This window comes from Cyprinus carpio, chromosome B5, assembly GCF_018340385.1.
Source record: "Cyprinus carpio isolate SPL01 chromosome B5, ASM1834038v1, whole genome shotgun sequence".
NCBI classification, from domain to species: Eukaryota; Metazoa; Chordata; class Actinopteri; order Cypriniformes; family Cyprinidae; genus Cyprinus; species Cyprinus carpio.
The window spans coordinates 18,737,906-18,765,790 of record NC_056601.1 but is presented as its reverse complement, the minus strand read 5'-3'; the positions used below and the strand labels follow the sequence as shown (position 1 = coordinate 18,765,790).

The window sequence follows — 27,885 nt, the reverse complement described above, 5'->3', positions numbered from 1 at the left end:
TTAGTGGGTCTTTAAAAAAGATGACAAACAAAAAACTGGGCCTAGCAAAGGTTCAATTGTTAGCTGTTGAATTAGACTGGCTTCTGACTTAAAGCGGTGCATGCTGGTTAGAAATGTCACTTTGTCATTAAGTATGGTCTCACTTTATTGGTATTTTAATATAATCAGCATGTCATGAACTTTTTTCTTTGGTACATACAGGGGCTGTACTAAGCAGCGCATAAAAATGTTTTCAGCTTCTACATGTAAAATTCAAATGTCTGTTTAGCTGACAAATATATCTACTCCACTTTATTTGCAATGAAGAAAGCAAACAGTGATTAATAATACATCACTATATGTCTGTTTTGATGACTCAGAATTTAAATCAGTAAGGCCAGCCTCAGTTACGCCTATTGAGACTAAAATTCTGTCATTCTGACCAACATCCTTCAGATGAAGATCGCTTCTACCTTCAGTAGCTTCTACGGCCTGTCCAGCTTGATTTTCTGAGATGCATGTCCTGTGAGCTCATCTTGATTGTTGGCAGCTGATAAAAGACCAATAAAACTCCAGCTTTATAACCAATTAATCACTCACTGTGATTTACAACATACAATAAACAAGGGAAATCATTGGCTTATTGACATTGTTAAATAAATCATCCTGCAGGCACCGTTTATCTGTTTGAATTTCATAAAACAGCTCTAATTGTGTTTGATGTGAAGTGAAGCTCACATATCTGATTAGCGTTGACAGGGCTCTCCATCTTCAGCCAACAGTTTCTGTCAGCGGGAAGATCAGAAGTGAGGAGAAGGTGCACAGGAGACCTGCGTCCTGTCACAAGGTTTACTGCATTATCTGTTGAACGAGAGACATTTGTTTTTATATTTATGCATTTTTACAAATTAGAAGGGATCAGATCATTTTTTTTTTCATCATTGATTATTTTAGCAGCACAGACTCACTGTCATCTGAAAAAGGACTGTTGTTATCGTGCTTATTAGGTTCAGCAGTTCTGAAGGTTCCTGGCTCACTGCATCAAAGCACACATGCGACAAGCAGCACATGCATTAGAGCACTAACTCTTGGAAAGCAAGCATAAATCACTGCCGAGGAGCACTTAAATGTTACAAAATGGCTTAACTGAGGCAAAGATGTTTCTTGAACATCAAGCATTTGTGCATGTGGTTAGATGTCATGAAACTACTTGTTTTCCTCTTACCTGTAACTGGTTATTCTCCCAGTTGACCTTGTGGTACTTTTGGCACCTCTAGTTTCAATCGGTCTGCAAAAAGAAAATGGTAAAAAACACTTTAGTGCCTTACAAAACCCTGTTTAGACTGTTTATCAATTCCTTGATTATGTAGCCTTCCCTAAGGTGCTTTCCTCTATAATGGCTTTTTGTGAATGAGTCTCTCACTGTCTAGATTTGTGGTCTTCCTTAGGTCTCCTCCTGAAGCTCAGGGTAGTGTGTGGTCCTTGCTCTTCAGCAATCCCACCACGCAGCTCTCTTACAAAACTCTTCAGCTCCACAATGGGGTCAGAGACTCTCATCTGGAAAGATCCAGCACATCCTGTCAGTTCAGATATTTAAGTGTGTGGGTGGTTAGAAGGGCTTTTTTCATACCTCCATTAGGCCATTAACGTTGAGCTGAGCGAGGGGGAGATGAGTCTGTAGGGGACGGCTGCTGACTGGAGATCTGGAGACGTTACGCAAGTTCTGGCTTTGCAATTCCTAACCAAAAACATACACATGGGGAGATAGCGTAACAGCAAAACAATAATAAAGATGATATAAAATAATTACTACTACAGTAAATCTGTGTAAATTTTTACCTTTATATCTAATGCATGCTGCAGTTTCAGTCTCATTAGCTCCTGCTCCTGCTTCTGAATAAATTCTTGGCATTCAGCAAAACTGTCAGACATCTGTACGTTATATATTATAATGTTATGGTTTACAATGTCGGTCATATAGAATATCTGTTCCATCATCTGTTCAGTACTGTTGTATTGAAATAATCGGCTGTTCAACAAGAAGCCCACCAGGCACCTTGTATAAAGCTGCTTTCAGTTTCTCAGCTTTGTCTTTGAGCTCTCGCTCTTGTGAGCACAGAGCCTCCACTTCAGACTCCAGTCTTCTCCTGCTGTCCCTCTCTGACAACAGCTCTTGTGTCTGCGTCATAACCGGTAATGCCTGACGGTGCTTCTCTAGAAACACAAACATTTATTTGCAAAAAATATGCAAAAACAAACATAAACCGAAAAAAGTAGCTGATGTTTAGGTAGGTTGATTTTTGTTCTTGCACTGTTAAAGCTTATGTCTCTAAAACTCATCAGTTTTTTAACAGTTAATCTGAAATGTTCTGCTGTTCTTTTCATTTATAATAACTAACTATCAATAAATAGTGAAACTCCTTAATGCAAGAGCACTAATATGTTACCTATTTAATCCTGTAAATCAACACATAGCTGCAGTAATACATTTACATACACATGATCTGCAAAATGTTAATAATTAAAAAAAAAAAAAGGAAGTGAGAGCAATATACAATGTTAATCCTGTTTAGAAGTTTTCATCCCCTGGCTCTAAATGCATGTTTCCTTCCTGAACTTCAGTGAATGTTTGCAACTTTTGCAATGGTTATGCATAAGCTCCTCAGCTGTCCTCAGTTTGAAAAGATGGATCTCAAAACCATAGACACAGAAGATGCTGGATAACCAAAGAATGTACAGGACCTGAAGTAGGCTGTTTAACTTAGGAAAAACAATCTATAACAAAACAAAAAATTCCCTGTTTAGTTGTTGGGACTATATGTGAACATCTGTTGTGTCAAACAGCTTATTCAGGTCAGTATTACGTATAAAAACAAACATGTTTTTCATGATTTGTTTTTTAAATTTGTAACTTTTTGCAGATCTGCTACGTACATATAAACTTGTGACTACCACTGTACAAGTATAGCAATAAAATAAGTGATTGGCATGGATACTGTCTCTCTGAGAATATATCAGATCAAGTTACACGTACATTCAGGCCATGTTTCCCAATGTCTTTCTGATAATCCTCACCAATAAATATTACATGCATTTTGGTGAAGGCAGAGGGGAATCCCTGACAGTGCTTTGTGAAAACATAAAAGTGCTTGACTGTCAATAAAATGATTTCCTATAGGTCTCAAGCTTAAGGACACTTTCAGTCTCCTGTATAATAAAAATGGAAACATACATAAATAGAAAATTTTTTTTTTTTTTTTTTTGCTCTGAACATTATCATATCAGACGCGTTTCGAAACTGTCTGTAATTTAATCTCCAAATTTTAATAGCAGCTTGAACAGTCTGGGTCTGGACACCACCTTTTTTTAACACTGAATACAGTGGTGGACAGTAAAGAAGTATTTTTCATTACTGTACTTTTTTCAAGTATAAGTACTTGTTCAGAGAATTTTTATTTTGTGAAACATTTATACTTACTTCACTACATTCCAAAAGCATAATATTGTATTTTTACTCCACATTTCATAAAAACATATCATTCCTTGCCACCTCCTCTGAGACACAAGAGTGATGTCAGATTTGTGAACATGCTGTTTCTTTTCAATGAGCTAGTTGAATACACTGAACGAGTCATTTGCGAAATGTACAGTAATTTTTTAAAATACTTAGACCATTTCATTTATATAATTTAATTTGTTTGTACATTTTATAAGTTTAATATTTTAATGGCGTTTAAAAATGTATGGTAAATGTATGGTATAGCTGGTTAGAATAAATAAACATGGTCCATTGATACCCTTTTCTTTTAATATCTAAGTACATTAAAAATTATGTGTAAAATGACTACTTTTACTGGAGTTATATTTTATTAGGGTGTATCAAGTGCTTGACTTGTGTATTTCACCCAGCACCGATCACACACATTAATTAGTAAAAAGGAGGCATTGTGGGAAACGGAAAGCTGTTGTTAGTGATACACCCCACCATCTTGAGCTTCTCTATGTTCTCCTCCAGCAGCTGAATTCGGCTTTGCATGAAATCCGTCTGCTCCCTTTTAGCAGTGATCTGTTTCTGCATTCCCAGAGCAATCTTTAGACCTGAAATACATATAAAACACTCTCCAATCAGTTCAACCGTGGTAAATACCATGAATAAAACTCTCTGGAAAATAATTATTCAATAATAATAATTATTCAGAAAAAGGAATATTATGTTGAGAGAGGTGTCGCCCTATCTGTGAAATGCTTGACATTCAAACTGAATGAACTCAGGTTGTTATGTTAGCTGCAACACATGTTCACAAGAGAATAACTTGAACTATACTGTTAATGCATTGTCTGCTTTTCAAAAAACACTTTGTCCAGTGAACCAATGAACTGAAACTTACGTCATATGAGACCATTTTCCCATTCAGTCCCTCTCACAATTGAACAGGACGAAATGAAACAATGGAGGGTTACAGAGGTCAGACCTAAGAAATCATAGCTACATTATGTAACTGCTCACGACCAGAGCACACAGTGAGAACAAGTGTTCTTTAACAATGTCTCAATACACTGATGACAAACAGCTGAGAACATTGTATAAATGTTCAAATGCTATACTTTATACGGATTAAGTGATGGAAAAGAACATAGTGGAATAACAGCAGGAGGGCATGGACAAGATCTATAATCTCAGTATGCTGTCTTCCTGCCATTATCCAGAATGCAGAACAACAAAACGATGGCCACACACTGGCTCTCTGTAAAGAATGTAAATGAATCCAGTCACGCAGGGTGTGGTCTTCCGCCCTTTATTTTAAATACACTTGGCCTAGTTCTGGTTTTTCCTGGGGTAACACTGTAGACGGTGTAAAAACATCCTCACTTTAAATATCAGCAGTGCTATGAATGGGTACGGATGTCAGTATTTATATTTGAGTGTAATTAGGACTTTCCTGAGATTTTTTTCTCAAAGATTTGATCTCAGGGGCCAGCCAGAGGTTACCGAGGGCGAATCTGAGTGCTTAGCTAAAATAATTGATAATTTTTCATTTAAAATAAGGCATTTCTGTGCGTGTTTGTACAGTACCGTGCCCATCAGCTCCTTCCAGTGTTCTCAAGGAACTGTTGGCCTGGTCCAGCTCAGCCCGTACAGTCCTCAGCTGGGACTTGAGTTTCAGGTTTTCTCGTTCCAGCTCACAGGTCTCACTGCCAAGCAGCTCTTTCAAAGCTTTCTGTCCCTCTGATGAGTTTTTGGGGGACAAAGTAAAAAAAAAAAAAAGTCAGGGTGATACTGAAAGAAAAAAGCCTCATTAAAAGAATGAAATTATTGAAGAGAAAACATTATTAAGCAGTTTGGGATAATTTTTTTGTTATTATTTCTTAGACAATATTCACTGTTGTTCAGAAGGGTTTGAGGTCAGTAAGATTTTTTTTTATGTATTTAAGAGAAGTCTCTTCTGATCACAAAGGTTGCATCATTTTTCTAAATATTTAAAATACAGTAAAACATATGCAAAATATTATTACATTTTAAAATTACTGTTTACTACTTCAATATATTTTAAAATATCATTCATTTCTGTGACGGCAAAGCTGAATTTTCAGTAGCCATTACTCCAGTCTTCAGTGTCACATGATCCTTCAAAAATCATTCATATGATTGTTGATTTATTGCTTAAGTCAATTTCTTATTATGAATGTTGACATTTTTTGTTAAAAAAGTTAAAAATAAAAATAAAAATGAAAATTACTGCAAAAACCTGTAAATATTTTTTTTTTATTCACTCATTTATTCAAGGTAAAAGGAATATGTTATTACTTTTTATTTGATTTTTTTTTTTTTTTTAATTTAGACTCTTCTTAAAATATACATATTTTTAATTGTGGATACTATGGATGTTATATATCACTGACCCAGATGACATTTGCTTTGAGTTTTTGTTTCTGCCAAATAATGTATACAATAACAATCCAATAAAAGCAAGAATGATAACACTTTTTTACTTTAAAGTGTTACATGTTACATGAACTTACTATTATAATAGTAACCCTAATCCTAACCCTAACCATATATTAAGTACATGTAGTTAATTAATATTACTCAGTACTTAAATGCATAATTACACTGTAACAAGGACACTTTAAAATAAAGTGTAACTGCAAGAATTACATGTTCAAGTTTTTAGGGAGACTGTACTTGTTCAACATACACTTTAAAGTCAGTTTATATCAGGTCTGTGGTTTGGGATTTCGATGAATCTATGTTTGTACCTTTCAGCTGGGTAAGCTGCATACGCCGCACTCCCAGCTCAGCGGTCATCTGCTGTTTCTCTAAAGAAAGCTGATCAACGCTGCAGATCTTTTCTGAGAGCACAGCGTGCTGACAGGCCCTCTCTCTTTCCATTATGCTGAGTCTGAGCTCTGCCTGTCTCAATGCAGCCTGTGAAACCAACCATTATACAGTACGGATGACATGCAAGAAGTACTTATGAGAAGAAGTGCAATATAAAACACTCAGCTTGGATCAAAGGAAATATTTGTGTAATATATCTTCATAGCGCTTCCCGTTCCAACCATTGAGCATCAACAATGCCCATGCCAGGGGTTATTTAATCTATAATCGGTTTAAAATTTGAACAGAAACTACCTAACAGCTAAGGTATCCTATATTGTGAATTAGCTGTCATAGTCTTTAAGTTCTACTCAAAGATTCTTCCCTAAATTTCCCCACCTTCAGTTGCTGATTCTCCCCTCTGAGCTGCTCGATCTGGTAAGTCAAATACTGTTGCGTGTCCACAGTGCAGCTGTGATTTGGGATAATACGCAGGACATTTTCCAGTTCTGCGCTCATCATCTGGTCATCTGCCTCTGCCGTCATGACCTTCAGCAGACCTTGAACCTCTTCCAGCTGGACATGGACCTGCTGCACTTCAAGCTGCTTCAACAATGCCTGCAGATGACTTCTCTCCCACTGAAATACACATAACAAAACTGAAATGAAAGAACTTGATAGCCCAAAAAACTGCCTACATTCTCTGAAGAACCAGCTGTTCTCAAACGGAGGTTCACAGGTCTGTTCCGAAAGGGTTTACGGATATCTAGAAAAAGACAGTTATAAGGAATAATTCACCCAAAATGAAAATTTGCTGAAAATGTACTCAACCTTATGTCATCCATGATGTAGATGATTTTTTTTTTTTTTTTCATCAGAACAGATTTGGAGAAATTTAGCATTACACCACCTCTACAGTGAATGGGTGCCGTCAGAATGAGATTCCGAACAGCTGATAAAAAATATCACAATACTCCACAAGAAATCCACAACTTCAGGCAATCGATCAACATTGAATGAAGTAAAAGCTGCAAAAGAAAAATCTTTAAAGACGTTTTTACACTCAAACTGTTGCTTCCAGCTAAAATGCAAATCCTTTATCCATAATATTGTTTTCTCCAGTCCAAAACAGTTCTAAAAAAAAATTCAGTTTTTCACTTCACAAGACATTATTGATGGGCTGGATTACTTATTGTGATATTTTTTATCAGCTGTTCATCTCTCATTCTGACGGCACCCATTCACTGCTGAGCAAGTGAAGTCTGTTCCGATAAAGAAAAACACTCATCTACATCTTGAATGAGTACATTTACAGCTTTTTTGGCAAATTTGACAATTCCTTCAATATAATTGCGCATTGTTAGGAGGATGCAAAAAAAATAAAAATAAATTAAAATAAATAAAATGCCTATCACCTTTTAAAAGGGAGAAAACACTTTTGTCTAGATCATTAAGTTCATGGTGATATTTATAATTTAGTTTTATTTTTAGGAGCTCTTTGTTTACTTTTGTAGGATAAGCAACTTTGCTACTTTGTTTGGTAGGAATCTATGAAATCAATGAAAAACTTGAAGCAAAACCACTGCTATAAGCAATATGAGTACAGATGATGTCGCCTTGTGTCAACAGTCATGTGTCAAGTTAGTTTAAGAATTAAGAACATAATATGTGACCCTGGACCACAAAAAAGGTTAAGTGTCAATATTTCAAAATAGAGATTTATACAACATATGAAAGCTGAATAAATAAGCTTTCCATTGATGTATGGTTTATTGGGATAGGACAATATTTGGCTGAGATACAGCTATTTTGAAAATCTGCAATCTGAGGGTGCAAAAAAATCTAAATACTGGGGAAATCACCTTTAAAGTTGTCCAAATGAATTCTTAGCAATGCATATTACTAATCAAAAATTAAGTTTTAATACATTTACGGTAGGAAATTTACAAAATATCTTCATGGAACATGATCTTTACTTAATTTCCTATTGATTTTTTTTTCATAAAAGAAAAATCAATCATTTTGACCCATACAATGTTTTTTTGGCTATTGCTGAAAATATACCCCAGTGACTTAAGACTGGTTTTGTGGTCCAGGGTCACACATATCAATGGTGCTGAAACAGCGATTCCTCTTTGCATCATTCTGAACAATCTCAATGAATGTGGTAAGTCTTGTAATACAAGATGCAGTTGCAGTTATTGGTGTTGGAGTCTGAGGCTGGTACAGACTGTGCCAACCTGCAGCTGAGCAAAGCTTGCTAAAGCTGATCTCAAATCAATTCTATCTGACAGCTCGACCAGAGACTCATGCTGTTCGGTTTTTGCCGACAGCTCAAAAGTGTCTTATACTCACCAAGGATGCATTTATTTAATAATAATAAAAAAGTACACACAAATATTATTACAATTTATTTAAAATAACTGATTTCTATTTTAAAATGTAATTTAATTCTGTGATGGCAAAGCTGAATTTTTAGCAGCCACTACTCGTGTCTTCAGGGTCACATGATCCTTGAGAAATCCTTGTTATGCTGATTTCTCCTCAAGAAACATTTTTATTTCTTATTACTAAGATAATATTACTATTATTTTTTTTACAAGAAACTCATTATTATCAGTGTTGAAAATGGCTGCGCTGTTTAAATTTTTTGTATGACGATTGTATGAATTCTATAATGACTAGAAAATTCAAATGAACATCACTTATTTAAAATAGAAATATGTCACTTTCGATCATTTCACTGTGGCCTTACAACTTTTGGAAGGTAGTATACACTTGTCAACAGGAAATTCTACTATGGCATCTGTAATGAAAACTTCTGCTTTGGTGTGATGCTGCCAATGTACATCAGTATCAGGATAAAAACCTCTGATCATGACCACTGACTTGCACCTTTTACTGCTGATAACATTTTTTAATGCTGAAATGTTTTTTTTTTTTTTGGCCCAATAGTGTCCCCAAGTGGAAATGCGAAAATAAAGACTGACCCCTCCTCTGCCTGTCATTGGTCAGTCAAATAGATAAGCCTGTCCAAATCTCACGCAATTGATTGAATTGTTGTTGCAATGTGTTTGGGTTAGTCTAGATGCACAAACAAACTAATCAATGTTTTGATAGTGTCACAGAGACACAGTATTATAATGGCAACCTTCTGCTGACACAGTTGTTATTAATATCCTTTTATTTCCAGAAAAAAAAGCAAACATAACAAACTTGTCTTAAGTAGCCTATACCAGTGTTTATTACTGTAAGTTGGCAGAGTTGTGTATGTAATTGGGCTGAGATTGGGCCTTTTTGGCCTGGGATTGGGATTGAGCCAAATCCCCCTCCACTGATCTGAACCAGCAGACAACTCAATTATGGTCCAACAAACCCTTCTCTCATTGTAGTGTACAGCCACATTGAGCATATGAAGGCTATCAAGCATACCAGATGCATCAGTCAGACAGTGCTAATGTGTAACATCCATCATAACAGCATCCAAGTTCTCCAGTTTCGGTGTAAACACAAAAAGGAGTTGGAACAATCATCTCATTACCTTGTTGTTTCTCTGACTCCAGCTCATTTATCTTTCTCTGGTGTAAACAGGATACATTTTCAGCTGGTTTTCTAACTTGAACGTGAAACAAAAAACATTTTAATCAAAAAGTGACTGAATGAAAAGCTAAACAATTTAGTTGGGATGATATACACATGATGAGAACTTACTATAACTAAACAAAAGTTGCAGACTGTTGGAATTAGTCTGTAAGCACCTAAATTCCTCAGTCAATATCGCCACCTCCTGGTCATGACTGGTAATGAGCTGCTCTTGTCTGCAACAGAATATAATGAACACAGTATTAAATAAATTAATTCATAAAATACAGATTGAGAATTCACGTTTGAACTTTAGTTATTCAATTTGTCACAATGTAATTTTAATGAAGTGTATAATCTATCTATATCTACATACCATTAGCAGTCCAGCACTTTTGAAATCTCTATCAGTGTATTCACCATCAGTTCCATCTTTAGTATGTAGTATAGCGTAACGATAGTGCATTGTTTTGTATGGTGTGTACACTGCTTTTCTACAGTGTTTGTACTTTTGTGATGTCCTGATAAACATGATCAAACTGATCATCATCATTTTCTCTTATTCTAGGTTGATAGCTGCTATAGGTAAGAAATTCACTAATACTGACAACTTCATAACCGACCTCTCTGAATCTGTAGATCTAATAAATAAAATAAAAATAATAAAAGTGTATTTGTGAATTATCCATAGCATATTTATTAAACTGATTCATTTCCTCTTTCTCTTTAGGCCTTTGTTCAACTACTCACTGTACGATCTGAATATTACGCGGTGGATTTATATGAATTTAATTGTTTATTGTAAATCCGGAAAATTAATTGTCTGGGGAATTTTTGGACTTGTACCTAAAGACACAATATCGTTTCATCTTTTTCACTCCGTGTTTATTATTAGCTGACACACAGTCATTGACATCAAAAGAGAGCAGTGCATATTATTTACAGTCAAATATTTGCGAGCACATTACCTTATCAACTCACATGTTTGTTTGTTCTGGAGAAACAGCGCGCCGAAACACTTCCGGTTGTGTGGACTGCAGGTGGCTTTATTTTTGATAGCCAGAAAGCATTAGCATCCCGTATAAGCGTGATATTCGCTTTCGGAACAAATTAAATTGGAAATACAACCAGTTTTAAATTGAAGGTAAATTGATTTTGTTTGCATTTGCAACGAGATTTGACCAAAGCTACCTAACATGCTAGCTAATTTGCAAACAGGCGCAATGAAGCCACTATCATCACCATAGCAACTACAGAGCTCGTAACAAGCTAACAACCGCTCGTAAAACGTCACTATGGCTTTCCATTCTTACAGGCTGAGGGACTTTGATACAGGCCATTGTGTTTAATCATAACATAATTATATAAAACAATCCAGTGCGCCTTTACCATATGCATCAGAAACATGCGCTATTTGTCACAATAATAAATGTCGCAAAATCGATAAATTAAATGCAAAAATGTTAATAAAAAAAGGTAAGAAACATTCTAATTGGTTAAGTGTAAGTTGCCTCTACGGTAATAGCCGCCCTAAAAGACACTGCATGTAATTATAATGTAAATATTGTAAATAAATAAAACAAAATACGGTGGAAAATATAAAAATATATTAACAAATATATAATAAACAAGCATGAATTCTCTTATAATATACAGTGAAAACATATTATACATAAATATTTAAATATATAATATATTTAAAGGCAATTATGTATAATTTAGTTGACAAAAAGTGTGTGTATATTGTGTGTAATAGCTTAACAGACACTACATGTGATTATAATGTAAATATTGTAAACAATTAAAGCAAAATACTGTGGGGAAAATATGTTAATAAATATATCAATTAAAAATAGTTAATTATAATATACAGTAAAATGCATATTATATTCAATATAAATATTTTAATGTATAATTTTGTTATTAAAAAGTGTAAGTTGCCTTGCCATACATATACAGTAAAAAGTATAATAGCCTAAGAGACACTGCACGTAATTATGTAAATATTGTAAACAAATAAAACAAAATACTGGAAAAATCGAAAAATATATGAACAATAATATAAATAAAGTAACATTAATTATAATATAGCCTTCAGTAAAACGTTATACTATATTCAATCTAAACTTTTAAATATATGTGACCCTGGAAAAAAAAAAAAAAAAAAAAAAAACAGTCTTAAGTGTCAATTTTTTCGAAAATGAATAAATAAGCTTTCGATTGATGTATGGTTTATTAGGACAGGACAGTATTTGGCAGAGATACAACTATTTTGAAAATATGGAATCTGAGGGTGCAAAAAAATTTAAATATTGAGAAAATCGCCTTTGAAGTTGATGAAATGAAGTTCTTAGCCATGCATATAACTAATCAAAAATGTTTTGATATATTTACAATAGTAATGTTACAAAATATCTTCATGGATCATGATCTTTACTTAATGTCCTAATGATTTTTGGCATAAAAGAAAAATCGATCATTTTGACCTATACATTGTATTTTGGCTATTGCTACAAATATACCCCAGCGACTTAAGACTGGTTTTGTACTCCAGGGTCACATATTATATTTAAAGGCAATTAAGCCTATGTATAATTTTGTTGAAAAACATGATATAGTTTAATAAAGTTTAATAATATTAACATTATATTATTTAATCACATACAGTAATGCTAAAATACAGACACATAAATTTCAGCTTGCAGTTTTGTAACTTTTTTTTTACAAATAAGTTTTTTTTATTTTGTGTTATCTTATACTGCATTTTTGTCAACATCAGTTTTATTTTTATGTGATATAGAAAAACGTGTATAGACAATTATTTATATAAATATTTTTTCATATAAAAATATTATAAAGAAAGATCGTAAATGAAACTTAATTTTTCTAAGGAATATGTTTTTTAATATAAAATTGTTATGCTACATACAGCAAAAGATGTATCATTCTGCAGTTTGTTTTGTATTTATTGTATAAACATACATTTGCATTATGTCATGAAATTTTTTTAATAAAAAAAACTACGTAAGTCAGTGTTTTGGTGTTTATTTCTTTATAAAGATAGGTAGATTTTCACTCTCAAGTAATGATAAGCACCAAAGAGCGCGTGAATGTGGTCCTTTCAGCATTAAAGACAACGCAACACGACTGTTTCGTCATGGGAAACTTTCACCACAAAAGATGACATTATAATTTCACCGTCTTGATAGTGTCTTTCTTCACACTTGCGGAAGAGAGGGAGACCCGCGGCGCGCGCGCGTGTGTGTGTGTGGCCTCCTCTTCCCGCACCCCTCCCCCGTCTGTCTGCTCGCTCTGCCCAAAAAAAATGTGAAACCAAATCTGAGCAGCAGGTCACAGAGCCTAGTTATTTTAAAACCAACACTGAACTACCTCGACAGGACCATGGAAGTAACGCGGAACGGGCAGTTTAAAGAAATAATCGTCGCCGTGAGAGAGACAGAGTAACATGAGGGAGCGCCGCTGTGCTCGTTTAACCTGTTTTGTTGTTGTTTGGGTGCTCGTGGGTCTCCAATGTCTCTGCCCGTAGTTCTGCCTGGATCTTGCTGTCGTTTATCGGGGGCTGCTTTGGCCCATCAGCTCGCAGACGCCTCTCACAGAAGCCGCAGCCGCCGTGTGTCCGCTCTCCCGTCCCGTATGTCTGGCTCTCAGACGCGGCTCATCCCGGCGCTACTGCCCGCTCGCCCGCTGCTCTCCCTCGGCTTGCTGCAGCTGGTTCTCGGCTGCTCCATGGTGGCGCTCTCTTTCGGGGCTCTGTCCCTTAGCAACTCGCCCCCTATTAGAAACTCCTGTCCGTTTTGGGCCGGATCTTCTGTGAGTATTATATTACTGGCCATAATCGGAGGTGCTAATGCTTTTATTTTACGGTACATATGCATGCTACTCGTATTAAAATGCATGCTTGTCAGTATGCCACTGTATTAGTCGACAACGTTTCATCGGTCCATTACAAACCAACAGGTATAGAGGAGAAGTTTTATTGTGGTCCAATGTGTTTCCAATGCAGTCTGATACAGAAACGTGGTGCTGCACTTTTAGTTCAGTCTATTTCAGAGTATATGAGCACACCAGACACTGTGTTTACCAGTAATGCACTATGATAAACCATACTGATCTGTCAATATGTTGTTAATTAATAGTCATGTAATTAGTTGCACTTTTAAAAAGTACCCTGTAGTTGTTGCCTCAGGGAAATATTTCAGCTTGATCCATTATTTTTACTGGTGTAGCCTAATGCAGTTGATTTAGTCAAATGATGGTTGATTTAGTTAAATAATAATTTGACCAGTTCATTCAGATGTTACCACATGAAGGACACATTTAGGATTAACATTTTTACATCGTATAGTTTTACAGTATTGTCTAATATCCAATCTATTAACCAGATTTCAATGAATGACGATGTCTTTTTTACTTTTATCAGATTTATTAATCAATATTACATTAATGATTATTTTGATCCTGGCACATTCACCAGACTTTTAAGCTTGTTTATATTTTACATTAGCATTGATGCATTTGGTTATTATCATCCACAGTAAATTATATTGTTTTAACTTTTAATACCTTAAACATCTTGAGATTGTCCAGTTTCTTAAGTTTCTAGATATTTAGGAACTTCCTTAGTGCTGTGGTTGAATTTGGTCAAAGTTATCCTCAAAAGTGCAGTTTATAAGATTATTTCCCACATTTACGTGTGGTTAATATTTGTGGTCATTGGCAGGAGTTGAGTGAACTGGTCAGTGAAGTCATGGCTAAGTGTGAATCTCTTTTACGGCTTAACACTCTATAGTGAGTTACTGTTTAGAAGTAAAGCTGCCATATTATGCATACCTCTCACCAAGTGCAAAACAACAGCTAGTTAACAAAATCTAATGTTTATTTATACTTCTGAAGTTGAGCTCCATTACTGATAAAGAAAATCAAACACTGAAAACTCATTGAAATAATTTTCACATTTTACAGAGATAGAAATAAAGATATTGTAATGATGTGAAAACAATTCACAATGTAATATTTTGAAGTTGATTACAGAATATTGTTGATTTGAAGAAAATCAACAAATTTAATCACTTTTTAATGGTTACATAACAACAAATTTTACAGTTAAGAATTAAGTGAAATGCTTTAGATTGTTATGTCTGAGAAAGAAAGAAAACCCCTAAACACAAGAACCCATCAGCTGGTGTAATTGACAGGAAGTGGCAGGGTTACAGGAAATAAGAGGGAGCCAAGTACGGACAATGGTATTTGAATGAGGCTGCTGCAGACAGCTTGGCCCACAACACACTGAGTGAGATGAGTCATTAAAACAGGATGCTGAAAGTGTTTGCCTGATTGTTCTCTGCAGGTCATCCTCTCTGGGATTATAGGACTAACCACATGGAAACGGCCAATGCTTCTGCTGGTATGTGTGTTTTGCCTATCTAAAGACTGCTGGTCTTTGAATGTTTCTATTTTAATAAGCAGATGAGTTTATTTTTACTTGAAAATAGTTAGATGATGTATTGTATTGTCCTGCACATATGTTTTCTGTGTAATCTTCTGCATATCCGTGTCCTTGCAGTATGTTAAAGCGGCACATGTTTGGCCCTTAAAAGACCTTTTAAATAGGATCTGTGTCCACCAGACATTTAGTTAAGACCTTGTTAATTAAATCTCAAGCTGACCATCATCTTCTGGCTGTTGCCATTTATATATACACACCAGTTCAAAAGTTTGGGGTCAGAAAGATTTTTTATTTTTTTTTTTTATAGAAATGAATATTTTAATTCAGCAAGGATGCATTAAATTGAGCAAAAGGCATTTATAATGTTGGAAAATAATTTTATTTAAAATAAAAGCTCTTCTTTTGAAATTTCTATTAATATATATTTAAATGGTAATAATAAAATGTATCTTGAGCACATATTAGAATGATTTCTGAAAGATTATGTGATACTGAAGACTGAAAATCATTGCAGGAATAAATTACATAAATTAAATTAAATTAAATTAAAATGTTATAATACATAGAAAACACAGTAGTTGTGTTGAATTCTAATAATATTTCACAATGTTGCAGTTTTTACTGTATTTTAGATAAAATGAATGCAGCTTTGGTGAACATAAGAGACATCTTTATAAAACAAATCTTATCAAACCCAGATTTGAGTGCTAATATTATGTTAAAAGGACTGACTTGTATTGATCTTGCTCTGTATCATCACCTCTTTTTTCTCACACAGGTAAATCTGTTTGTATTGCTGTCAGTGGTCTGTATCCTGCTAAACCTGGCAGGCTTCATCCTCTGCTGTCAGGGGGCTCAGCTGGTCTCCAGTACCATTAACTGCCAGCTGGTGAGGAATCTGTGCATTTGGACATGTGCTGTGGTAGAGATAATAACATCAATAATGACTTGTCAGATGACTCACGTACTGACGATTGTATTCATGCAAAATATAAACAATCACGAACTGAAGTGGGGCAAACATTATTAATACACACATACATACATTTATATACACTACATAAAATATTAAATAACATTTGTTGTAGTGTTAGAGCAAATAATATTAAGTGGCATTAGTTTATAACTGCATACTTGTAAGCAACTACATAGCAACCACATAGAACACCCTAGCAACCTCACTCTGGCGAACACCCACGCACTGCACTTACAAGCACTACTAAAACTTTCATCTAGTGTGTAATCGAAACAATAACACAGGCTGATGGGCTGCTTTGTTGATGTACGTATTAGTAACACATAATGGAAAAAAGCACATCTGTACAGACCATCTGCTTAGAGGAATGAAGTTTGTCCAAGTCAAAGAAAGCCCTGAATTTGAAAATCAAATATGAGAGTTCCAGTTTTTCTTGGATTTGATGTAGTTTTTGGGGTGCTGTCAGTTCCAGTGTCTGTAGGCTGCTCTTTCATCATTTCCACTTGTCATGGAAATTCTCCTGCCATATTGGTGACCTCATATCTTTGAGCTGTTATCGCATGCAGCGCCAGACCACTCAAAAAGACAAATGTAGAAAGGTGCCTGGAAACTTCACCCTCAGTCTCGTACTTTGAATCCAGGCTGTTCTTTAAGTATTAGTAATACCATGTCATCAGATATTATTAAGAAACAAACATAATAAACGTGTTTCTGTGTTTCAGAATGAGAAGGGTGATCTCTGTTACTGTTGTTCAGAGATTCCAAGCACACAGTGCCAAGCGGACAAGTTGATTGAGATCTACGCAGGTCATGCATGTGGCACAATGAGAATCCTGCTCAAGGTGTGTTCATTTTACAATAAAGCATTTTTTCAGTTCTGAGATACGGTCATATAAACCCCCACCCCCAATTCAGTATTTAGGATTTTCTTCCAATATTTTGCACACAGATAGTGTTCTCTCTCTTTCAGAAAGTGCTGTTTGCGTTGTGTGCGTTGAATGCTTTGGCCACAGCTGTGTGTCTGGTGGCTGCTGCACTCAGATATCTCCAGATCTTCTCAACCAGACGGCCCTGCATGGTGAGAAATCATATCATGGAACATATGGGAAGAAAATAATGTATTGCAATGATTTAGTTCTTGGTCAGAGTGTGGCATAGATTATAAGACCATTTAGACAAGCTGTGAGCAGCTCAGAGGTGTCTGATGTCTCTCTGCCCTGGTCAAATGCTTCTAGTGATGTGATTATGAACGTCTTTGGCAGGAAGAGGCTAGGCCTGTTCCAGAGGAAGTGGAGGAGCAGACTCCTCTTCCTGACCCTGACGAATTTGTTGCTCCGGCACCTCCTCCGTCATACTTCTCCACCTTCTACTCTTACACTCCACGCCTGGCTCGCAGGTATCACACACAAGCCCTTTATAAATGTTTTGGGCTACCTAAAATGTGCTATCTTCTAAATGAACTGTATATATTCAAGTCAAAAATATGATTTAATTTAGTTATTATAACAGAATCTACCTGACTGCATTGAGTTCATTTTTAAAGACACATAATGTAATGTATTTTTATTCCATGAATTTCAAAACTTTAAACATGAAATGAAATGTGAACATTTCAAATGATCATTAAACATTAAAATATATATCATAAAAATAATAATACATTTTTTTTAAAAAGTACAACACGCCGTTGTTCAAACGTTTGGGGGTGGCAAGATTTTTTTAATGATTTAAAAAAAAAAAAAAAAAACCCAGCTCACCAAGCCTGAATTTCTTTGGTGCAGTAAAAACAGTAACATTTTCAAATCTTTCAAATAACTGTTTTCTATTGTAATATATTTTAAATGTAATTTATTCCTGTGATGGCAAAGCTGAATTTTCAGCAGCCGTTGCTCTAGTCTTGAATGTCACAAGATCCTTCAAAAATCATTCTAATATGCTAATTTGCTGCTCAGGAAATATTTCTCATTATTATCAATGTTTAAAACAATTGTGCTACTTTTTGAGAAAACTGATACATTTTGTCAGAATTCTTTGAATAGAAAGTTCAAAAGAACAGCGTTTATTTGAAATACAAATCTTTTGTGACATGTTTTTTATGTGTCCTTGCTGATCCAAGTATTGGTTTCTTTCTTTCATTCATTCATTCAAAAATAATAATAATAAATCAATCAATAAATAAATTAAAACACTTACTGACACCAACCCTTTAAATGATAGTGTGTGTATATATGTATTATGGTATTTTAAGGTAACGTGCATATTCATGATTAAAATCTGTCCAGCATTTCATGATCTATAGCTTTCTTAAGTGTGTCTCACTCTCTCTCTCACACACACACAAACCTGCACTTTGACCTTGAACTCTTTACCAAAAATACAGCAGGATTTAGCAGATTTGTGGGTGGGTGGCTCAGTGTTTGGCAGGCAACCAAAATGTTTTGGCAGCATAAAACAGAGTTGAAGTTTGTGTGTGGGAAAGCATGATATGCTCCCGTTTCATTGGATGTTCTGATCAAACTCTAATGGGTTTGTCTAGAAGCAGCTGTTTACTGTCATTATATCTTCTCGTGGGTTGTTTACAGTGTAAATGTGTGTGTTTTGGCAGGATGTTTGGTGATGGTATGATTCCTCTTCCTCATATATATGGTGCCAGAATTAAAGGAGTGGAGGTCTTCTGTCCTCTAGACCCTCCTCCACCTTACGAAGCCGTTGCATCAAACCCAGCAGCACAGGTACTGATTTATACAGTTATTATATGCCATCTATCATCTCTGTTATGAAAATCAAAAGGCAGTTCGCATTTACAGTATTTATTCCTGATAGCACTTCAGCTCTGTTTGTTAATTAGACCTCGTATCAGCAAACGGCGCTGTGTTCTGTTCTACCAGGGTTACACTGGCAACAGCTCAAATACAGTCCTTGTCCGCTCAATGACCCTCTGTATTTATATCAGGCCCAGAATACTGAGGTGCAAATGACTGATCTGACTGAGGTCCTGACAGAGAGTGCAGAAGCAGAGACGCCCAGCGATGGTATGAACCACTTGTATTCTTATATATAGGCCTGTGGAGAGGAGCAGTATTGATAAACATTGACATTTAACACTTACAGTTGTTTTTGCACATTAAACCGGGACAGGAGAAAATATTTTAGAACAAAAGTAGAAAACAAGCAAATAGAAAATTCCCATAGGAAAATCTGGAATTAGAAAATGGAGCTGCCACTTAGGCCTAGATGAAATGTGTCATTGACACAGCTTAAATGAACCTAGTGCCTTTGGTACTCTATATTTAATCAGGATGCTTACAGCGTTTCACAGTACCCATCCAAAATTATGTCATCTGTGTATTAAAAGACGTGTATTTTAGTGATGTCAGTTGTATCTCCAGTGCTCTTCTGTGAGGGATTTATTTTTCTTTTTATAGCTGTCTGTATCCTTCAACACTTGCAAAGATAGCACAGTCGTGCATGTTTCTAATGATCTTCCACAAGGCCAATTTTGCATTCTTCCAATTTCCTACATATTTTTTTCATTATCAATTATATTATCAGCATAACAATTTCAAATGTTGAATTGAAAATTTATGCTTTAATGAAAGCAGAAATTTGATGAACTCCACAAGTTTGTGTCAAACCTGATGTTCATGGAACTTTTTCTTCATTTTAGATTTTTTTTTTTTACAAATCTGATAACTTGGTCATTTTTAGGTGTAGATCCTACATTTGTAATGTGTAAACAACTGTTCAAAAGTATGGGTTCAGTAATGTAATTTTTTAAAAGAAATTAATGTTTTATTCAGCAAAGATGCAATAAATGGACCAAAAGTGACTTAAATATTTATAATATTCCTTAAAGATTTTTATTTTAAATAAATGCTTTACTTTGGAGTACACAAAAAAGTACTTTGGTTTCCACAGAAATATCAAGGAGTACAACTTTTTTCAACACTGATAAGAAATATTACTTATTACCAAATTAGCATATGTGACCTTATCATAAAACCAGTCATTAGGGCCATTTTTTTAAAAATGCTGAATAAATAAGCTTTCCATTGATGTATAGTTTGTTAGGATAGGACAATATTTGGCCAAGATACAGCTATTTGAATATCTGGAATCTGAGGGTGCTAAAAAATCTAAATATTGAGAAAATCACATTTCAATTTGTCCAAATGAAGTTCTTAGCAATGCATATTACTAATAAAATATTAAGTTTTGATATATTTACAGTAGGAAATTTACAAAATATCTTCATGAAACATGATCTTTACTTAATATACTAATGATTTTTGGCATAAAAGAAAAAAATATAATTTTGACCCATACAGTGTATTGTTGGCTATTGCTACAAATATACCCATGATACTTATGACTGGTTTTGTGGTCCAGGGTCACATATATGAATGATTTTTGAAGGATCACGTGACACTGAAGACTGGAGTAATGAGTGCTGAAAATTCAGCTTTGCCGTCATAGAAATTAATTACATTTTAAAATATATTACAATAGAAAACAGTTATTTTAATTTGTAATAATATTTCACAATATTACTGTATTTTCAATAAAAAATGCACACTTTGTAAGGATAAGAGACTTCTTTTAAAAACACTAAAGCATCATACTGACTCCAAATGGTAATACATACAGATATATTGTTCATTATGAAGTAGCATGATGTAACATCTCTTAATTTAGACTGTTAAGATGTTGCTGACTCTTGTTAACTATATAGACTAGGCTTGTTTTGGCCAGATTCCTCTTATGACCAATTTGACCTAGCAGTTGCTGACAGCACAGACATGAATAGACAAGAAATAGACTTCAGTACAAAAAAAGTGTTTTTAATCCTGTTTTTAACCTTGTCGTTCTAAACCTCTTTTTACTTGGGTTTATGAAGCCCTGAATTGGACACATGAATTGGATTGAAAAAGAGACTGTTTTATTCTTACCTTATTAATATTCTTATCAGGAAAGTCATAATCAAGTTCAGGAAATACTTGATAGTACAGTCAGCAGCAGGGGTGCTGCTGGGGATTCTGGGGCCCTTGTACAGCTCATTGCTTGGGATCCCCCTCTGTTGAGATTACTGACAGTGCAAACAGTGTGAGACAAGAAGCAAGAATCCATTTACCCCTGGATTTAGTGTGCCCCAGATTTAACTAATTAAAAGCCCTGAAAGGTTAATGTTTTTGTCATTTGTTTGCGTGTTTTATTCAGACAGGTGCCATCAGACGGCCATATTGAGCCCCACACCCCCGGCACAGTCCAGACAGCCTCACAGCGAAGTCTCCTCCAGCAGAAAACCTCACAGACCTCGCCACCGCAGGTCCAACAGCGACCCCGTCCTGCTAGACCTGACCGCCAAAGGTAGGGGAGGAATTCTCAAATGGTCTGTTATGTCAGGTGCAGAAATCTAAAGTTAGATGTTTTTGTATAATTACCCCTAAACTGTACAGTTAGGTCCATATATATTTGAACACTGACATAGTTTTCATAATTTCGGCTCTGTATGTCACCAGAATAGAATTCACAGATGATGTTGTATGTTTTGGATCACGAGCTGTTCCAAGCCTTCTATATACTTTTTTCTTCTCATCATTCTAGTACAGCTTGATCTTAATATCAGCTGCCCAAAGAATGCATTTGCAGAAGTGGTCTGGCTTTTTAGATTTTTTTTGGCAAAGTCAAATCTGGCTTTGCTTTCACCTTGTGGTGAACCCTCTGTATTTGCTCTGGTGAAGTCTTCTCTTGATTGTAGGCTCTGACAGTGACACGTCTATCTCCTGGAGAGTGTTTTTCTCTTGGCTGGATGTTGTGAAAGGGTATTTCTTTACCATGGAGAGGATTCTCTGATCATCCGGCACTGTTGTCCTCCGTGGACGTCCAGGCCTTTTTATGTTGCTGAGCTCACCAGTGTGTTCTTTTTTCTCAGAATGAACCAAACTATTGATTTGGCCTCTCCTAATGTTCCTGTTATCTCTCTGATGGATTTGTTTTGTTTTTGAAGCCTAACAACAGTCTGTTTCTCTCTCATGGAGAGTTCCTATGACTGCATGATGTGGGTTCACAGCAACGGCTTCCAAATGCAAATGGAACACTAAGAATCAACTCAAGAACTTTTACCCGCTTAATTGATGTAGAAATAACAAAATAATAGTTTTGAGTCAATTGTTCATTTACTTGTGGTCCTTTGAAAAAGGTGGGTGGTACATATTAAAGAGCTGTAAAACCTTTCCTCCAATTTTGATGTGCATGCATACCCTCAAATTAATAATCAGAGTGTGCACTTTAAGCCCATATTCATTAAATAACTGTCACTTGAATATGTTTTGGTCAGCAGCTTAAATAATAATAAAAGGTGCCTGTGTCCAAATACTGTATATATGGACCAAACTGTATATTGGTTGTCACAGACAACCAATTAAATTAAATTGGACTTGTTTTCAGAGGATACAGGCAGATTTGGCTCATTTCAAGCCTAAATGGATATAAAATGAAGGAGGTTTCTATAAAAGGTCAAAGCACAGGCACTGACACAGTTCTTTATAATTAGTTTATGAACACTAGCTTCTCTCTGATGATAGATGGAGGTATCTTTTTACTTGGTGTGTGTGTGTCCAGATCAGAGGACTGATACTTATAGAGAAGCTATAGCCAGTGTCAGTGGTTACTTTAAGCCCATTTTAAATATAGGACTCTCCGTCTCCATGTTACTGATGGGGGTCAGCAGAGAGTGATCGTCCAAAAGTTCAAATACAGTCATCATTTACTTAACCCTAATTTAATCTAATGAATGACATTTATTCTTCTGTGGAATATAAAACAATGAATGTCGATGGTCACCAACATTCTTCAAAATATCATCTTCTGTGGAGAAAAGAGTAATTTAAGTTTGGAATGACATGATGGTGTAAAGGTTCATGAAGTGTTTATGCTTTGTGACTTCTTATCTGTCTTCATAATCGATAAAACAGTGGTCTTGGTCATTACACTGAATTATTAGGACTTTTTTGTTAATTAACTTTTTTAACTTGAAAAATTTAAAATTTCAATGACAATTTTTATTGGAAAATTTGCCATTAGATATTTTTCTCCAAATTGTGTAGTCCCACTTCATGAAGCCCCATGTATTTGTCATCTCTAGTGAGTGTAAATATTTGTCAAAAACATGGTGAGCTGTATCTCATCGGTTTCTCTGTCTCTTTCAGTGATGAGTTGTGAAGCAGCTACACAGACAGAGTTAGGTCCTGGTCCGGCTCCTGCTCCAGGCTCAGTGACTGTAACAGAGCATGGGACGGTTACGCTACGACGGGGCCGTGGCAAACGGAAGCCTCGTCCCAACTCTATGGTGGACTACCAGAGCTATAGAGACACAAAACTGCTGGTGGCCCGTTTTCTGGAGCAGTCCTCCTGCAGCTTGACCCCTGAAGTACAGGAGCTGGTCAACAGCATCAAAACCGTGCTGCGCTCTGATGAGGAGCACATGGAGGAGGCCGTTCGCTGCGCCAGCTTCATCGACCAGGCAAGACACATGGCATGAAAACACGTCGAGCTACCTACGACTCAAAGCACATGCTCTGATACATGGAGCTTTGGTGCTCAAGGGGGGAAATTGAGTTTGAATCCAGAATGTTTTTTTGTTGAGTATTATATTATATACACCAGGCTGTTCTGGCTCATATACAGTATGATAGAAGACAATATGGATCTCATACTCAAGGAGGAAAAAAAAGACCTCAATTTTATTTAGATTCCCAAACGGAGCACAAATATGCAGTTCTTCAATATTCTTCAAAATATCTTCTTTTGTGTTCAACATAAAAAATAAACTTAAACAGGTTTGGAATGACTTGTGGGTGATTAAATGATGGCAAAATTTTCATTTTTGGATGAACTATTCTGTTACCCTTACAGTAGTAACAAACAGCAACTCAACAGCCCATAGCATCATAGCTGATAAGTACATTTCTATGGCCTCTAAATTATCAAAATGATCAAATATGTTTTAGACAAAAAAACTGGTGTACATAATCTACATTGTCTTCTGATTTCTGATTGATGATATTTTATACTAGCAAGTACACAGCCTTTCAATATTATTGTAAAAATGTCCACCTTCAAGTCATGGTACACTTGCCTTTGAGCTGTGAAATATTTACAGATTTTTATGACAAATTTAAGTTAACAGTTTTTATATTGTAGGTAATTCTTCAGGATGAGCACTTACTGGGCTGTAGCAACTTGTTTTTGTTCTTTTTTTTTTTCCAGACAAATTAGCTAAAATGTGATGCATCAGGCTTTTGAGGAATGTTTATTTGGACATCTCTCCATCACGGCACTGCACTGCATTTTGTTATATGTTAATAAGCATTTAAATATTATCTTACTAAGACATATTATTGGGAGATAAAGAGTGGCAGCTAAAATTTCTATGCATCTGCTATATCGTTTTAAAGTGATTGACATTACAAGCTGAAAGTATTTCAACTTACTTTTTTTGCTATATATATATATATAAATATCAGCAACTGGACAAAACCAAACATTTGTTGGTCCCGACTGACTTCATTAGTAGGGACAGAAATATTATGGAAGTCAATGTGGACCAACACATTTTTGATTAGCAGCATTCTTCAAAATATATTTTTTTATGTTCAACATAAGAAAAAAACTTGTACAGGTTTTGAACTCCATGAGAGTGAGTAAATGACGACAAAATTTTCATTTTTGGTTGAACTATCTATCACTTTAATGTCCTGTTTGTCCGTTTTTGTTCCAGTGATTTCCTGACAGGTCATTTTCATTCATGTTTGCAGGCCATTACAGTTTCAGAGGTTGCACCAGCGCAGTCCACCCTCCGCAGGCAGACACAGACGCAGACGCAGACGCAGACACAGACGGAGCTCACCTCCAACACGCTGCCGCTGCGCAAGCGGCCGGGCATCCTTCACCTGCGCAGCTGTGGCGACCTCAGCTCCTTCACATGGGCACAGCTGCAGGCCGGGCCGGAGCGCAGGACACGTTCCCAATCTCGAACTAACTCCAGGATGGGCTCTCGGCCTGGATCCCGTCGCATGGAACAGGAACGTCCACACAGCCTCATAGGAGTCTTCCGAGAAACTGTCATCTGAGTGACGTCTCAGACTGAATGTTAACCGAGGAAATAGACTGTTTCAGGTGAAGGCTATCGTGAACATCACAACATGAAGGAAGCTACAGATGAGTACAGATCACTTCATTTTTAAAACATCTGTTTTTGTTGTCAGTGTGTGTACTGAATATTACTCATTTTTAACTTTTTCAGTTGGAGTTCCAGCTGTTGGGATTTACTGATGTTTATTTTTTCACATTATGCATTATGATAAAACACTGGGGAAAAAAAACAATGTTTATTTACCAAATTTCCATCTTCCTTATTTAAAATTGATTTGATTATATAAATTGACTATATACAATATTAATATTCAACATATAAAGAACAACATGCTAATGTATGGCTCTATTTCTCTTATGTGATGTGGAGAATTACTCAATACTGATTAAATCAGCATATTGTGAAGAGGAGGAATATATGACTGTTTTATTTTTATTTGACCATTCTGAACAAATGTATTATTTCTACCAAGATGTCCTTCAGAGATGTATGGTGCATTATTACTGAATTTGAGGAGGCTCATCTGCATTATATGAGTGAAACCTACCATCCATATTTCTCCTAGATTAAATATGATCTTTAAAGCATCTGTCTGTTGTCTGGGACTTTTATTCAATAAATAGTGACATCTTGACAGTGTAGGATGAACAGTTGTTAACAAAACCTTTAATGAAGAACTACCTTTCAAACACTTGTGCATTTTTTTTTTTTAAGAAATTAATATTTTTATTCAGTGCTGCATTAGGTTGAATTTCTAAGTTTTTATTAATCAATAATTCAACTGTTTTCAACATTGATAATAATAGGTAATATTTCTTGAGCACCAAATCAGCATATTAGAATGGTTTCTGAAGAATCATGTGACACTGAAGACTGAGAATTCCGCTTGGCCATCCCTGGAATAAATTATATTTTAAAATATATTAAAATAGAAAACAAGTTATTTTAAGTAGTAACAACATTTCACAATTTTCTTTTTAAAGAGACTTCTTTCAAATACATAAAATCAAGAGATTAAAGAGACATTCGCTCTCAGTAGTTTGTTTAATGTTGTAAATACTGTTACAAACATTCCTGCTAAAGGTAAAGGAATGTGTCTAAATAGTTCAATCACAGAAAAGCTAGCAAATAAATAAACATTGCTGTTGCTTTACAGAAAGTGTTTTTACTTGTAGACATTGACAAACATATAATTGTAATTACATTCAGAGCAAGTGCATTAAGTACTAATGAAACCCCAGTTTCTTTCCTACGTCAGTACAAACCACATCCTCTGCTGAGGCCTTGTATTCTACAGTCTTGAGGTGGGAATCTGTTGAACCCGTCCTATACTCTGCACACCCTGCGTTACATATGTACATTGATATTTCATTCCTGGTGTCATTTCAGTATCACATTTAGCCACTTGTTTTGTTTCTCCAATATGAAATATTTCAATCCATCACTTTTTAAAGCTTGCACATTATTGTGAACCGGATACAGCATGTCCTGTACTGTATAGTGCAGAAGTCTGGGACACGGAAGGTAAATTGAGGTTGAGGGTTGATGCGTAAATCTTACAGTGCAAAAACGTAACTGTCTTAACAAGTTAAGCTGACTAACAGAGTTTTATCTAGGTCGTGCTTTCATTTGAGTATAAAAATGCGCAATATATTTTAAAATAAATAGTTCCTTGGTGGCAGCGGACCACGTACATTATGGCAAAAATGATGGTGTTATTCGGCCCACGGACATCAATCATGATCTGGTGCTCCTTAAAGTAATATTTGGCCCCAAAAATGAAAAATTGCTGAAAATGTACTCGCCCTAAGGCTATCCAGGATGTGGTTGATTTTGTTTCTTCATCAGAACAGGTTTGGAGAAATTTAGCATAACATCAATTGCTCACCAATGGATCCTCTGCAGTGAATGGGTGCCGTCAGAATGATATTCCAAACAGCTGATAAAAACATCACAAAAATCCACATGATAAGTCCATCATTTAACATCTAACATTAAAGGCTTTGTAAGAAAAAAAAGTGGAAAAGTGAAGTGTTTGTAAGAAACCAATTCATCAAGATTTTAACTTCAGCCAAGACCTCTCTCCATAATATTGCTTTCTCTGTTGATAAATATCTGAATCAGGAGAGAAATATGCACAGATCAAGCACTGTTTACAAGCCAAAACAGTTCTTAACAAATAATAATAGAATTAATGTTAGAGGACAACAGGGGGTGAATGTTTTCACCGCAGGAAGTTTTACTATTGATTTTAGACTGGAATTTTGGCTACAATCAACAGTTAAAATGTAATAACGATGGATTTGTTGATGACAAACAACTTTTTACTTCACAAGACATTAATTGAGGGACCGGACTACATTAGCTGTAGATTATTGTGATCTTTTATCAGATGTTTGGACTCTCAT

General features: G+C 35.5%; 2 protein-coding genes across 8 annotated transcripts; one reads left to right on the top strand and one right to left on the bottom strand.

The window, feature by feature from the left end:
• Nucleotides 1–127: 127 nt before the first annotated feature.
• Nucleotides 128–13,514, bottom strand: LOC109074550 (coiled-coil domain-containing protein 158). Of its 7 annotated transcripts, none has more exons than XM_042724697.1 (15): nucleotides 13,376–13,514; nucleotides 10,010–10,116; nucleotides 9,840–9,914; nucleotides 6,698–6,937; nucleotides 6,238–6,406; nucleotides 5,054–5,206; nucleotides 3,965–4,077; nucleotides 2,036–2,194; nucleotides 1,819–1,911; nucleotides 1,610–1,717; nucleotides 1,403–1,536; nucleotides 1,205–1,267; nucleotides 948–1,015; nucleotides 718–840; nucleotides 128–529 (listed from the first exon to the last, which is right to left on the bottom strand). In XM_042724697.1, the coding sequence occupies exons 3-15, from the start codon at nucleotides 9,864–9,866 to the stop codon at nucleotides 465–467; spliced, it is 1,515 nt and encodes a 504-aa protein (XP_042580631.1). In that variant the 5' UTR covers nucleotides 9,867–9,914; nucleotides 10,010–10,116; nucleotides 13,376–13,514; the 3' UTR covers nucleotides 128–464. The 7 variants fall into 7 exon arrangements, with proteins under 7 accessions (XP_042580631.1, XP_042580634.1, XP_042580637.1 ...); XM_042724700.1 differs by having other exon boundaries at nucleotides 9,840–9,910; XM_042724703.1 differs by lacking the exon at nucleotides 13,376–13,514 and adding an exon at nucleotides 10,862–11,131 and having other exon boundaries at nucleotides 2,036–2,193; nucleotides 3,964–4,077.
• fam189a2 (family with sequence similarity 189 member A2) lies at nucleotides 13,412–26,066 on the top strand. The gene is made up of 11 exons (XM_042724696.1): nucleotides 13,412–13,711; nucleotides 15,249–15,305; nucleotides 16,126–16,236; nucleotides 17,046–17,165; nucleotides 17,294–17,401; nucleotides 17,586–17,719; nucleotides 18,929–19,055; nucleotides 19,277–19,355; nucleotides 21,541–21,690; nucleotides 23,532–23,845; nucleotides 25,140–26,066. Exons 1-11 carry the CDS (start codon nucleotides 13,412–13,414, stop codon nucleotides 25,452–25,454), a joined length of 1,815 nt encoding a protein of 604 aa, XP_042580630.1. The 3' UTR covers nucleotides 25,455–26,066.
• Nucleotides 26,067–27,885: the final 1,819 nt, after the last annotated feature.